The following is a 15,198-nucleotide window of genomic DNA, read 5'->3' as shown; positions in this document are numbered from 1 at the left end:
CAGATCTTATTTTGGGGAGGTGTCTTTTCCACTCACCTCATGGTGGTGGCACCAACAGCCCTGCCCAGCCAGCCCACTTCCTCTGCGGCCGAAGGAGCAGCTTCATTCTGCAGCTGAGAATGGAGCTTGGGCCTGCATTTCGCAGTAAGAGGCCTTTCCAGAAGGCCTGCGCAGCTAAAAACTGAGCTATGGTCCATAGCTTGGTTCTTGGGTGCACAGGCCTTCTGAAAAGGCCTCTGACTGCAAAATGCAGGCCCGAGCTCCATTCTCAGCTGCAGAAGGAAGCTGCTCCTTCGGTCGCAGAGGAAGTGGGCCGGCGAGGCAAGTGTCAATCCATGGAAGGCCTGGCTGCAATGGTAAGCTCCAACCCACCTCCCCAGCTTGTTTTTTAGGCATGCACCTCGCCTCAAAACTAGGGCTTATTTTCAGGGTAGGGCTTATATTAGACCCATCCCCAAAAATCAAGCTAGGGCTTATTGTTGGTGTAGGCCTTACTTTCAGGGAAACATAGTAGACTTGATAGGAGGACACTTGTATGCAAAGGAAAACAAATTGCCAGCCTGCAACAATTTCTTTATTTTCTATTATTCCCCCGGTTCTAAATGACCTTCATGAGCTTCTTAAATAATTAAAATAATGACTGCTTACAGTGTTTTGGGGGTCCACCTGCTCAAACAAGGACAAAGTAATAATGGGAAGCTTTGGCTGGAATGCTGGAAGGTGAGATAGGCAGCATTTTGGCAAACAGCTGCTGTGCAGCTATCAAAGTGCTGCATGTCAACAATTCGTGAATGGACAAGTCCCACCAGCAGACTTTGGGGGAAATACAATGTTAAATAGCGGGTTCTTTGACGCAGGAATGAAGACGCGAACAGAGTACAAGTAACTCATACTTTATTTCGTGCTGTGACTGTACCAAGGGAAGTGGCTGCAACCATCTGCAATATATAGTCTAGCCCCTAGGCAGCAGCCAGCCAATAGGTTTGAATCAACCATTGCTGCCTGGGGATAGCCAATTGCAGCACAGGAGACTGATAGTCTGGGTTGCTGGAGAGCCGTTAGCTGCTCCAGCAACCCACGTGGTATTCCCTCAATAAGCCCAGTACATAACATACAACATCTTTCAAAATTCCAAATGTGCCCACTACCCCAATGTTAGAGATCCCTTTGATATTTGGCATGGTATGTTATCTACTGTACATTTTAAACACCACTTTAATAATTTAATTACACCACTACATCTGCATATAAAATAACAGGATTAAAACTTCATCTCATACTTAACATCCCTCCAATTTTGTCATGTTTCTCTGTGGACCATAGTTTCCGTTCTGTGTGCATTCCACCAGAAAACATTAAAGAGTTTTTGGAATTCTTCTATGACACCTCTCTTCTACTTAACAATGAATGGGAAAATTTGCCACATCAACTCACTGCTGCCAACTCGTCATGATCTACTTGCCACAGCCAACTTGCCTTGGCCAACTCTCATGGGACAATTAAATAATTCATTTTAATTATTTTAATTGTTGGCATTCACATTTCATTTTGTTCCTACTTTTTCATCCTTTCATTAACAATTCTATTCCACCATTTCTTTGATTTTAGTGTAACTCTTGTTCTGTGGCCAGTTGGCCATAGCAATTTGGCCATGGTGAATTGTCATAGACCTGCTGAAGAAGCTTGCATCAGGGCAATTTTTCTGTGTGTTGCCTGTCACCTTTGTTATCAATGGTATCAGTTTGTATTTGATTACAATAATCTATGCAATCTATTTCTTATATATGTATTTGGTGGCTTAGTCACCCTAGTTAACATTGCCTAACAACTTAGTGTATGCTGGGATTACAATATCTGAGCTGCATATGTTCACATGAACATTAGATGGCAGTGAAGTGAAGATACTAGGGTTTTTTTGCAGGGGGAATGGTGCCCTCTAGTGTTTTGGATAATATTATTTATTCTTGGAAAGAGAAAGATAATGGAGATAAATATTGATAAATATTGACAGAGATATCACGTTAGGAGTGGCATGGTGGCCTAGATGTGGAGCTCTTGCCTCACAGTTAGGAGGCTATGAGTGTGATCCTAGGTAGCGGCAGTTATTTCTCTCTCTGGGCTCAATGAGTAATTGTCTGCTGTGAACTTCACATAAGCACCAGGAAGGGCATACGACCAGTAAACCAATAATAAAAGTAACTGAATGAAACAATTAATATAGCATTGAATTGTCCCGTGGCAAGTTGTCCCATGATGAGTTGTCCGTGGTGAGTAGTCCAGCGGGGGAGTTAGCTGTGGCAAGTTGGCGATGGCAAGTTAGCCAAGGCAGGTTATCCCAAACCCCAAAGACAAGGCCTCAAAAATCTTAGTAGAACCAAGAATGGTTTTTTCTCAGCTCAATCCATGCAGTGAAACCCATAGAAATTGATTCTTACATTCTCCAACCTTATACATTTGGACTGTAGCACCAAAAATTCTGAAGTTCTATTTCCAACCTGGAATGCATGATTGAGACAAGAAAATATGTAGCTAGAATGGGGCAAAGATTAGCAATAGTGTTTGGTAATACTGTTTTATTTCTGTGTCTTTATTTTTATAAGCTGCCCAGAGATGTTGTTTATATCACAGGCAGCCTTATAACACAAATAATAAAATAAATATAAAATATAAAATAATAAAAGGCAAAAAGCCAGTTTGGTCTAGACTCTAGTGCTTAAGGCATCAGACTAGAAACCAGGAGACCGAGTTGTATTCCACCTGAAAACTGGCTGGGTGACTTTGGGCCAGTCACTCTCTCTTAGTCCATGATGTCAGGCTGGAAAAAAAGCAGGCTTTGCAGTTGTAGGTAAATACTAGGAAGAAAGAAGGAAGGAAGAAAGAAAGAAGCAAAGAGAAGGAAGGAAGGAAAAGATTTGAATGTATAAATAAAGCAATACTTCTATCCTTTTAAACTTTCTTCTTTGCCAGTCTTAGAATAGCTCTCTCCCCCTTTTAATTGACATGCACCATGAGAAAATGCAAGGCAATGTTTTTCTCACATTACATGATTGTTATTCATCATTGCTTGCAAATAAAAACAATCTTGGTTTTCCTGTATCCTGGAATATAATTTTTTTAAAACCTTGCCACATTTCCTTCACAATTAATCATTTCAGTTTGCCTGTTCTCTCCTAGCATTTTTGTTGAGGTGATTGAAACTGATCGATGTAAGAAAGTTTAGTCAAATGGCTTCCCTTAGAAAACAGCACACTCAGTATTCCATTTCCAATTGGCAAATATATGTGGTTTATATTTTGATTAAAATCTTAAGAATTGCATAGTAACCAATAAGAGGCAGTGCAAGTATCTAATAAATCATTTACTGCCAAGGAAATCTACAATAGCAAATGTATTGATGTCACTATGTTTTTTTTAAAGCATAAAAATATAAGGAATAGACAAACAAGCCCAAAGGATGTCAGTTCTACACGTTAGCATATTTTAGCTGTCCAAAGTTAGCAGCTGCTATCAAGTTATATTTCTTTAGAACTGACGAACAGTTGCCTCTAATGCTTCAGCTAGTATGCAAAAAGACTTTCAGCAAAAATCCAGTGTTCTGCTGAAAAACACAAATGTATGGGTGTCATTGTACAGGTATAACTTGCTTAACAACTGCTTTGTTTAGTGATCAAAATTACAACAATGCTGAAAAAGTAACTTTACAGCTAATCTTTGTGTTTACGATCATTGCAGTATTTTCCTAATCACATAATAGAAATGCAACTGGTGCATGCACTTACAATCATCATCGGACTGTCCTTCAGTCATGTGATCACCATCTGTGCACTTCACAACCAGCTTCCAACAAACAAAGTCAATGGAAAAGCCAGCAGTAAAATTTCAAGTCACAGTCACATGTCTCGCTTAGTGACATGTCATTTAGCAATGGACCTGCTGATCCCAATTGTGGTCTCTAAGCAAAGTTTACGTATATGCCATTATATGTATGTGTATTTACATATGCAACCTACATCGGGTTGTCCAACCATGCAAAATAAATTATTAATTTTACTCGATTTTTATTCTATTAAGTTACTTTAAAACAAAAACAAAAACAAACTAAAGCCAGTAATGAAAAATCCCCTAATAACAACAGGCAGAGATAGCAGGCAACATGTTTATCTCATCTTTAGAGTGAAAAAAGAGGCCTTGAGAAGTTGCCTTCTTTTGGAAGTTCTACATCAAGACGGACTTTTTCTTTGTTCAATCACATGAGCCTTTGCCATTGTTGGGACATAGAGAAAATTCTCTCAGATTTGAAGATTTAAGATGGACAGAATGGAAGAAATTGACCCTGGGTCCTTTAAGACCTTTGAAGGTCAAACATTAACACTGTGTAAAATTAATCATAACAGTGCCAGGTTTATAATTTTGCAATTAAAGTTTTCAAATAATTTCCCGATTCTAAGTTGCAAAAAAGAGAGCATACTCTCATGCTACATTTAACACTTTTACATTTTTATTTAATTAAATCAGCCATTGTACACATTGCAGCTATGTATTGTTAGTGCTGTTGTTTTACATCTTTAATACATGCCCTCATAGATATATTCAGTTAAGTGTTATCACCATGGGAACAAGATGCCAATTTATCAACTTAAAATCACCTTCTCACAGTATTCAAGTTCTCTGATAACACAGCAAAAATCAAAACTGAAAAAAGGAGAATAGCCATTATGCTGTTACACAGAACATCATCTGCACCGCAAATAACACAACAGAAATGCATTTCTTGTAGAGCCCCAGTCTTGAAGGTTAAACAGTGATGTTCTTGACAATGAGAAATGAGCTATTGTGTATCCTGCAATTAGGTCTCCTTTCATTTTGGCAGTCATTTAGTGCTTGTGTCCTGCTTTGCCAACAAAACAAATTTGTATGGCACTGAGTAGGGGTTTTTTTTAAACCAGGAAACCGAAACCTCCTCAAATGTTTCTTTTCTCTTGACCTTGTTTAATGATGAGGTGCCATTTGTAACATTTATTTTCAATGTTCTGAGCACTGAGTCTGGTTGTTTTGTTTAAAGAAACAAAGGCTAGCAGGGTTTTGAAAAATATTCAGCCCTAGAGGTCATCATCATTGCTGAATATGTTTTGTGTTTATCAAATAACTGACTCAAAATGTATATCATTTCATATTATATATATATATATATATATATATATATATATATATATATATATATATATATATATATATATATATATATATATATATATATATATATATATATATATATATATATATATATATATATATACATATATATATATATATATATATATATATATATATGCATATATATATGCATATATATATGCATATATATATGCATATATATATATATCTAATTACATATATATGTTAAAATACTACAGAGCTTCAGACCATTATTAGAATTAGGTACAGACCACAAAATAATTCCAGGGTCATATATGCCTTCTTGGAAAATCAAAGTGCAGACATTTACATGAATAATGCTTGAAAGGTGGTTAAGAACTATAAATAAAATAGCAAGAAAAAAAACTAAACAAATGCTCGGTGGATTCCTGTCTCCTTATAACTAAAAATCCAGAGAAAAACCTCAAACACGATGGTAATGTCTGTTTGCTCAGTGCTAGGAAGGATGAGAAGCAATTGGCATGATTATAGAGAGGTCATGTTTTTATACTCCAATGCCACATGCATGTTCCAGATTAAGAGACAATCTTGACAGAATGTGATAAATCAATTTTTCCAAAAAGTAAAGGTTTCTTTTCCTCCTTCAAAATGTCTATAGTGCAGTGGACAGCATAAACAACCACTTCTAAGACAGCGTGGTTAAAGGAGTGATCAAAACAGGATAAAAATCAGAACTATTGAATGCACCTATTTCATGTCCCTGATCTAAAAGATTTAAATACAGTATGCAAAAGTGCCACAGATACAGGTGCTAGCACGTTATATCTAACTGGGTATATTTTTCTTCAGGAAATCTTGAAGTGGCTTTCCCAGGAAGCAAAGAAGCAGTAATGGCTGCAATCAACTGTCTTGTAAGGAAAACAGCTGAAATTTGAGGCGTTGTTCTGACTCTTTTTAGTCAAGTAATTTATTACACTGGAAGTGCTATGAACACAGGAGGACCGATTTGCTTCGTTCTTTATAGAGCCATGTCCTAGCTGTAATGGATTGTTAGCAATATTACATCAATTATTCTTCAACGAATCTTACAGTCCTGATGCTAAAAGTATTTGCAATAGGCAGTGCTTCTTTCTTTCCGTCTTGTGAATCCACATATTTTCTCTATTTACAGTTTAAAGTTAATAATCTTTAAAAAAAAAACACATGTACACTGTCATTTCAAGAGGCCTGTGGAAGAAACGTATGTGTTTATGGATCTGGTGCAAAAACAAAGAACAATAAAAATGCCAAGGTTGACAGACAGTCAGGAGAGCACAAAGTCTATGATTTAGTCGATAAAACCATCCAGAATGAAGGATGTGATCTTTGGTCACAAATTAGCTTACAGATATTTAGAAACAAAGAAAATGAAATGGAAAACCTGCCCTATATGCTCAAAGTAGAAACAACAGTGTTCCCTGACGATTATGTTAAATAATAATACCTATGATAAAAGAAAGTTGGATAAAGCTGGACAGTTAATGGATATGCGTGGTGGTCTATGGGTGAGATTTAGCAGCATCTCATTTGGCCTCTTTCTTCTGGTCATCTTTGCAGAAATGCCTTAATAATTGCTGAAGTTCATGCTGAAGGTCATCCTGGGGTAACGCTTCTGGTGTGTCCTCCAGCAGCTCCACATGAATCCGGTTTCCGTATTGATCCTTAACCACAGTCCTCTTCTGTGTACTAGCTTTACTCATTGTTGTCCTATAAGAAGTCAAAGGGGCAATGAGTGACGTTGTAAGATTTTTTTTAAGAAATCGCATTCTGTTCTTCATTTAAAAATTTTAGCATGAGTTTTGAGTTCCTCTAGGTGAAAAGACAGTGACTGCACTTAAAGAGCAAAGAAAGGTGCTAAATATTTATATATAAAATACCAATAACATTATTTTTTTAAAAAAGTATTTTCCTTTCTTATGCTACACTTACACAATACAAGCCTAAATTTACAATCAGATTTAAACTGGTAGATTTGTTAAAATGTCAGCAACTTCTTGAGAAATTTCTTGTGGCATAAACTTGCGCAGGCAGGAAGAAATAATTGCCTAAAGCAGACATGTCAAACATAAGGCCCGTGGGCTAGATGTGACCTGCGAAGGGCCCAGATTTGGCTCCTGGGGCAGTTCCAGAAATGGCAAGGGACCAGCCACTGCTGCCCCAGCCCTGGCTCACCCCAACCCGGCTGGGAGCTCCCCATCAGTGCACACACAGGAAACAGTGAGTGGTTGGGGGCTGGTGGTATGCAGCAGCAGCTGCAGCTCATTTGCCTCACACACACACACACCGCCCCTCCTGGCCTCACTCTGTCATGCCTGGCCATACCCTGCTTTGCCAGGCCTCTCCTTGTCTGGCTCTGCTTTGCCGGGCCACACCTCACCACGCCTGCCTCACTTTGCAGGGTCTCACCTCTCCTCACTTGGGCCATGGAGTTCTGTAAGCCTAGTGCCCCAGAGCATGCCTGGCCTGTGGGATGAAAGGCAGGGAGATGGGAGCGTGTGGTGGCACAAGCTGAGCGTCATCCGGCTCCCAGTTGCCATTTCTGCCACGTGGTAGGACCAAAGAGGGGAACGCAGCACTCACACCGGATGCAGATCCACAGCCTAGAACTGCTGGCGGCTGGCAATGTGTGAGCCTCTGTGGCAGCTGGAGAGAAAGGGTGAGGAAAAGGAGAAAGCAAGAAGACTTTCTCTCTATTTGTCTCTCTCTCTCTCTCTGTGTGTGTGTGTGTGTGTGTGTGTGTGTGTGAGAGAGAGAGAGAGAGAGAGAGAGAGAGAGAGAGAAAGGAGGGGAAGAGGAGGAGGAAGCTGAGGTGTTACAAAAAAGGGGAGCTTCCCCCTTTCTCCCCTCTTACATTTCTTTTAACCTCCTCCCACTATATTCAGGTGCCAACTGGAGGAAAAGAGCAAGAAGGGAGAGAAAGCACTGAGAGTTTTTGTGAGAGAGCGAGAGATTGAGCCAGCAGGGAAGCGAAAGTGTGGGAAATGGGGAGTCTTGCAAACAGAGTAAGAAAACTTACAAAAAGGGGACCTCTCTCTCTCTCTCTCTCTCTCTCACACACACACACACACACACACACACACACACACACAGAAACTCTTCCTGCTTTCTTCTTCTCGCTCTTTCTCTCCAGCCGCCACAGAGGCTCACACGTTGCCAGCTGCCGGCATTTCCAGGCTGTGGCTCTGCATCCAGCATGTCATGTTCCCCTCTCCGGCCCTACCATATGGCAGAGAGGGCGACAGCCAATACTTGGCTTGTCCCATCGTGTGCTCCTAGCTCCCTGCCTTTCGTCCCATAGACCAGGTGGCCGTCAGGCTGGGCACCCCCTTTTGATATTCCTCCAGGGCGGTCCTGTGGATCTAAAACTGACCACGTTCTGGATGGCTGACACGAAGTTTAGATCAGTGCCCCCCATTAGCACCTCCATGGCTCACTTACCTGCCTGGTATTGCAGCCTGTGAGTGCTTCTCTTTCCCCGCCCCTGCATGGGAAAGCCAGACTAGATGCCAGGCAGTTTGCAGAAGGCCAGCAGGAAGGTGAGGCCCTTTGTGGGGGGCGGGTTAGTTGTGTTACGATTCTCAGAAAAGTGAGAGACCCGAAAGAAATATATGGAATTATCTGCAAAGGACTTCTGGGGAGATGGCTTGGAGCCATGTGCTGTATCGGGAAGGTGGTGTGTAGGCAGGAGAGAGAGCAAACTCGCAGATTGGCTTTGTGGTCTTTTCTTGCCACCTCCCCTCCCTAAATTCCAGCCGATAATAGAATTTTTGGATTGAATGGGAAGTCAAGAGGAATTGGCGTGAGTTGAAATTAAAATGTCGAGTCAACTCCCCCCCCAAATTATTTTGTTGGAGACGTGGAAAGTGTTTTTTGCTTCCACTTCCCCTCATCTGATCTTTTATAATTTAATCCAGCCTTACCCAAACTAATGTCTTTTGGGTACCATGGACCATAGTTCCTATCATCCTGTGGCTATGCTGGCTAGAAATGAAATGCCTTATTTTCTCTGCAGTATGCGCCTAGGAGGCAGTAGATCTGTGGGATTTAGATGTGCTTAAACATTTGCTTCTTCTGCCTAATTTAAGTCAATGTCTAATTCAAAATTAAATGTTTCGGAGAAATTCAGGGTGGTTTACAAGAAAACTCTCAAAGACAGTTATTGTAAAGCATCACCAGCACTGCTTAAAACAATATTAAAAGTGTGTATTTTAAGAAAGAAAAATATTAGTAGTAATTTACTTAGTGCTGTTTGACCATAAAATGTGTTGTTCAACATATGCCTGGCTGAACAGTGTGTTTGGAGTTGTCTCTAAATGGGTGAGGGATGCACTGTTCATATTTTCCTTGGGAGAAAGTTCTATAATTGGGGTGCTGTCTCTGAGAAGGCTCTGCTTGTGGCCACTGTTCTATGAACCAAACCAGGGGGACCATCTGGCCTAAATGGATGGTAAACAAAGATGATTAGGGTCTGGAGGCTAAAACACATGACAAATGTTTGTGGGAATTGGGTATGTCTAGCTTAGTGAAAAGGACTAGGGGTGGTGACAGGATAGAAATGTTCCACTATTTGACGGGCTGCCAAAGAAGAGGGGGTCAACCTATTTTCCAAAGCATCAGAAGGCAATAATAGATGGAAACTAATCAAGAAGAAAACCAGCCTAGAACTAAGGACTTGTGAAAACAACTAACCAGTGAAAAGGCTTGCCTTCAGAAGTTGTGGATGCTCCATCAATGGAGGCTTTTAAGAAGAGATTGGATATTCCATTGTCTGGAATGGTATAGGTCCCCTGCTTGAGCAGGGGGTTGGACCAGAAGACCTCAAAGGTCTCTTTCAAGTCAGTTATTCTTTGAGAGAAGCACTACCAACCTCTATCCCTCCCCTTCCTGGGCACAGAGAGAGGGAGGGAGGGAGGGAGGGAAGGAAGGAGGGGAGGGAAACAGGAAGAAAGGGAAGGAAGGAAGGAGATGGGAATAAAAAGGAAGGAGGCAAGGAAAGAGGGGAGGGAGGGAGGGAGGGAGGAAGGAAGGAAGGAAGGAAGGAAGGAAGGAAGGAAGGAAGGAAGGAAGGAAGGAAGGAAGGAAGGAAGGACGGACAAGATTTGAATGTATAAACAAAGCAATACTTCTATCCTTTTAGACTTTTTACTTTGCCAGTCTTAGAATAGCTCGCTCTCTTTTTAATTGACATACACCAGCATATTTCAAAGCTGTGAAACTAAACTCAGACAGGTTTGTATGATATATTGATTTCACGGAGGATAAAAAAGTATTGTTCTAACATACATATATAATAAAGCAAAGGAGGGAGATTGGAATGAGAGGGAGGGAGGGTATGAAGGAAGTCCTGCCACCAGCAGCCCTGATGCCCTTTCACCATCCCCTGGTGGTCTCCCATCCTTTTGCTGAGGATGTTTTGGTTACAAAGCCAGGTCTCTTCACATGGAGAGGGAGTGGGACTCCCTCTGACCCACGCACATTGCCCTCCTGCACCCACCATGAGCAACCTAGCCAAGGAGAACGAGCACAGCAGCGGCAGCCTTGAGGAGGTGGTAAACGCAGCTAGGCACCCCCTCGGGGAAGTGAGCCTGGACTACGCAGGGCTGTAGGGTCCCGATGCTGTGGCACTTGACCTCCACAGCCCAGGGCTCCGGGCAGTCTGTGCTACCGTCTAGGGCCCCCCCCCTGCATGGCCTGAGAGGAACGATGAGGCTCCTCCAGTGGACCATGCCCCTCCCACCACCCCATCTGCCGGAGACCCTCGGATCCGCCCCACTCCTGCCCAAGCCCATAAGTGATGCTGAGCTGGCCATGTCCACCCAGTAGGCTACGGCCACACCAGCCATGCCCACCCAGTAGGCTGCACCCCCTCTAGCCACACTCACCCGGCCACCCGAGGGCAACCACAATGCTGATGTGGCCCTCAATGAAATTGAGTTTGACACCCTGGCCTAAAGGAACTGTAGGTGTAGACTGTAGCCTGCTTCTGACTAAGATCAAAAGTTGAGTTAGTGCATAGTCACAATGCTATGTAGAGTTAGAATTGGATTCTTTAAACTGTCCTTTAGTATGGTTTGAACTTTTATGTAAACATTTTATCAGTCAGAAACTTTCAGTTATAAACATGTCTTAAGTTCTTTTCCTTCCCGATACTGGGAAAATTATTTTGAGAGACATTATTGCTTTGTAACTTCAGTGCCTACATTCGTATGTTCTAATCCAGCAACACTGATCTTTGTATGTTAGTCCTGCAACAAGGAATCATTAACAAGATAAATGACAGAAGGAGAACCATATCCCTCACTACAAACCTGCTCGTTTTTATCATTCCTGCCCATACTTTAATGAATCTCATTGATAGGAAGATGGAATACAAGTGAATAAATATAAATTTGTCATTCGGTATTATACATTGAGCCAAATGAAGGGACATAAGCTCTATTGTATACATATTTTTACTACTACTTCTCTTTAAGTAAGAGGTTTCTGCAGTGATGGGAATATACAGAATTACATCACAAAAATAATTTATTCAGTAGAAAGGACAGCTTTTTCCTTTGGGTTATATTCCTTGAAAATTTCAGCCCAGGCTACGGAGGTAGCCTCTGCTGACATTTTAGTTCTTGGAGATGAATATCAGGTTCATAGTAAGCATCAAGAAACAAATGAACTAGGCTGTTTAACTATTTGATAACCAAAAAAAGTCTCATTCTATTGTTATTAAATTACTAAAAACCTTTTTATTTTTCCTTCTATTTCTGATATTCAACCCATGAATGCTACTAGTTATATTGCTAAAATGGTGCCATCCCCACACAAGAAGGAAGGTCCATGGCTTAGGAAATGTGCGTGCTATTATATGCACAGACACTCACACCTGTGGAAGTTTGTAGAAATAGAAAATTAGAAATAGAAAATTAGAAGTAATACACTAGATTTCTATCAATAGCATTCCATGCTGCAACAAAAAAACCTTATCTTGTTGCCCTCTTCTTCCTAAATCAGGAAAAGAAATAACAATAAATACTATATCCTTCCCCAGAAATTTGGGCTGCATTCCCATCCCAACACATCTGCCTAGTACAAAATATGGGGAGGATATGATCTCATTGTCTATTTGGGGAGAATAGACATGTTCTAACTTCAAAGGTGGAAATGCAGCATCAGATTTTTCTTTGAGAACTGATTTTGATAATTCTGACATCAGAGAAGGAATGTGACAGTGAGAAACTGGAAATTTTGCCAATTATTGGACTGGCTTCACACGCTTTACAAATTATTGGCAGAAAAGTAAGCAAACAGTTGAATCAAGAAAGGAACAGAAAGAATAATAGGTTTATTCCCTCATTTTGACTGGAGTATAATTTTTAATATTTTAATTATATAACACTGCCAGAGTCATTTGGGAGCTGAGGAGCCATAAATTAATCAAATAAAACACATTAACAGGATTGTCCTGTCCAAGAGTTTGATGTGAAAGAAGTACATTTGTCTGACTGTGCCTGAAGCACTTCAACTGTTCTCAAAGATCTAAGAGGGAATTTAAATATTGAAGAAAATGGGTATGTATTACATGTATAAAAGATAATTAAGATCATCTTCAAACATTATAGTCCTCTTCATGTTGCCAGAGCAAATGTATTTTGTTTCAACAAAATTTAGGTTCTTTAACTGATAGATCTCCATTACAAAAAATGAAATTATTTGCAGCCACTCCCTAGTGTTAGCATCACTGCCTCAGCTCTATCTCAGACCATCAGGCATTAAATTCTCATAAGGGCACAGATCTGTAACCTGTAAACTGCATGTTAGGAATCTATGTTGCGTGCTCCTTCTCCCCACACCCCCATTCATGGAAAAAATGTCTTCCATGAATGCTGTCCCTAGTGCCAAAAAGGTTGGGGGACTGTTGTAGTATGGGGTATATTCTGCCTACATAGTTGTAGATATGAATATAGCATAGCAATGGCAATGAAATTATAATTAATCCCAGGTAATTAGCTTCAGTGACATGGACATTGACTGGGCTTTAGTTTAGCTCCTCTCCTCTAAAACCTGGGTATTATGGTATATAGACCTAAACCCAAAACATTTCAATTAATTAACTATCCAGATCTTTTCCTGTCCTCATGACACTCTGACCTCCCCAAGGCATACTTAAAATATGTCATGCAAAATTTTTCTACAATGCTAGCATTTAGAACTTAGACTTATAATTTAGCTATTTCCCAAATAACTGTTTGTTCCATCAATTGATTCTCCCCTCTTCCACCAAGTGAGTTAGTTTCCAAGTAAAGCTTAAGACACTGAGACTGTAAGTTGACATTATTTTAGTCAAGTACTATTACAGTTAGTCTGTTAAATCTTTGGTCATTGCACAGGCTAGTGTCATGCCAACTCAAACCTTTTAATAAGCGACCCATCCTCTTTCATGACCTCTTTCTCTACTAATGGGGGGACTTCAATTTTCATTTTGTTACCTATGTAATTCAGGGCCTAAAGTAAAACAGGAAGCATAACTGTAGCATAAAAGACCCAAATAACAACTTAATTTTATTAACCTGCTAAAATATCAGAATAACCAATGAGACAGATAATAGTTAAACATATAAGAAAAAAGTATTAATTGCATAATTTGCTAATTCTATACTCACTAAGAATTTAGAAATGTGTGACAAAACAATAGAATCTACTTTTACTGAGAATTCTTATACTGAACTCCTGACAGAGACAAATGGCCTCTTGTGAAGAACAAGGACTTTTCTTCTTGAAAGAACCCAGAGAGAGTAGAAAGAGCCCCAGTCTTACTAACAGATGGGATTTTGTTCATTAGGAAGAAGATTCTTAGACAATAAAAGTGATTTGATCCAGGATTATCCTTGGAATCACATATACATTACAAATAGGAAAGCCATACATCATATTTCTTATACCTTGAGTAGCCTGCTCTTTGGATTTATAAATAAAATAACCTCACTTGCAAATTGAGTTATATTGTTAAGTATACATTCATATTGGATATTTCTTTCCTAAAGTCCTCAACTATAATGCTTTCCACTGTGGTCTTGCATACTATGTTTAAATGTATCCAAACTAAGACTGGAGCATCTTATTCAAACTGGAAATATAGTTAAAAAGAGGATGTGCTGACATCACTCCCATTTGAACAGAAATTATCTATTTATTCAACCATACTGAGTCGTATTTTTAATCAAATAGGATTTTACAATCCTGCTCCAAATGCATCTGGAAAACAGTTCATATTTACTAATCTATGATAAGCTTCCAAGACCTACTGTACAATTAGTTCCAAATTGAGGGAATTTCATTTTCCTTTTGTCTGGAAAAATTGTCTGAAAGGTTCCAACTAAAATCACTGTATAATAATGAATTTCTCTATACAAATTGACCCCAGTTGACCTTGTCAAGAGTGGGGCGACATGTCTTACTGAAGCACTTTTGTTTCAATTGCTTTTTCTAGCAGATTCAGTAAGTAGAAAATAGTCCTGTTCCTGTGACTCTTCCTGTATCACTTCCTTTTAATGTGATACTGGAAGTAAACTATTGAACTAACAAGAAGCAGCAAAAAGGCTCCTGTGCATGCATAAAATATATGCAACCTCAATTTAGAAGCTCCTTCAAGATGACACCATCCAAGTGACAGTGAGTGAAGGATATGACAGTTTTGCTTTGTAGTCTAGAAGTGGATGGCAGCACTCCCTTTTCAAAGCAGCTTCAAATGAATGCTTTCCTTAAAACATTATCAAAGCAAAGCAAAGCAATTTTTACAGCTTTGTGTAAGACCTAAAATTAAGACACCAAGTAATTCTGTCACTGGATTCCATTAGATATTCTCAGATGTTTTTGAGAATGAAAAATCATTCTTTGTGAGAAATATTGAGTTTCTCTAAACGTACTGAAAAAATAAGAATTCCATGTTTGCTTCTACAGTTAGCTATTTCTAATTTTTCTATGTGTGTTTCTGCCATTAGTACTATTGCAGTC

General features: G+C 39.8%; 2 protein-coding genes across 2 annotated transcripts in view; one reads left to right on the top strand and one right to left on the bottom strand.

The window, feature by feature from the left end:
- Nucleotides 1-3,777, top strand: part of CAMK2D (calcium/calmodulin dependent protein kinase II delta) — a gene marked incomplete at its 3' end in the record, with an annotated part of 176,623 nt that extends 172,846 nt beyond the window's left edge. Inside the window, exon 21 of the mRNA XM_081332589.1 lies at nucleotides 3,733-3,777. The remainder of the gene's footprint in view (nucleotides 1-3,732) is intronic.
- A 1,593-nt stretch (nucleotides 3,778-5,370) lies between these two features.
- ANK2 (ankyrin 2) overlaps nucleotides 5,371-15,198 on the bottom strand; it is a 320,058-nt gene continuing 310,230 nt past the window's right edge. The window contains exons 48-49 of the mRNA XM_081332775.1: nucleotides 13,598-13,689; nucleotides 5,371-6,903 (exon numbers count right to left, since the gene is read on the bottom strand). Coding sequence (XP_081188901.1) covers nucleotides 6,720-6,903; nucleotides 13,598-13,689 — 276 coding nt within the window. The 3' untranslated portion in view covers nucleotides 5,371-6,719. The remainder of the gene's footprint in view (nucleotides 6,904-13,597; nucleotides 13,690-15,198) is intronic.

This window comes from Vipera berus (genome assembly GCF_964194415.1).
Source record: "Vipera berus genome assembly, chromosome: 7".
Lineage (NCBI taxonomy): Eukaryota > Metazoa > Chordata > Lepidosauria > Squamata > Viperidae > Vipera > Vipera berus.
This window is presented reverse-complemented; position numbering and strand designations above follow the sequence as displayed.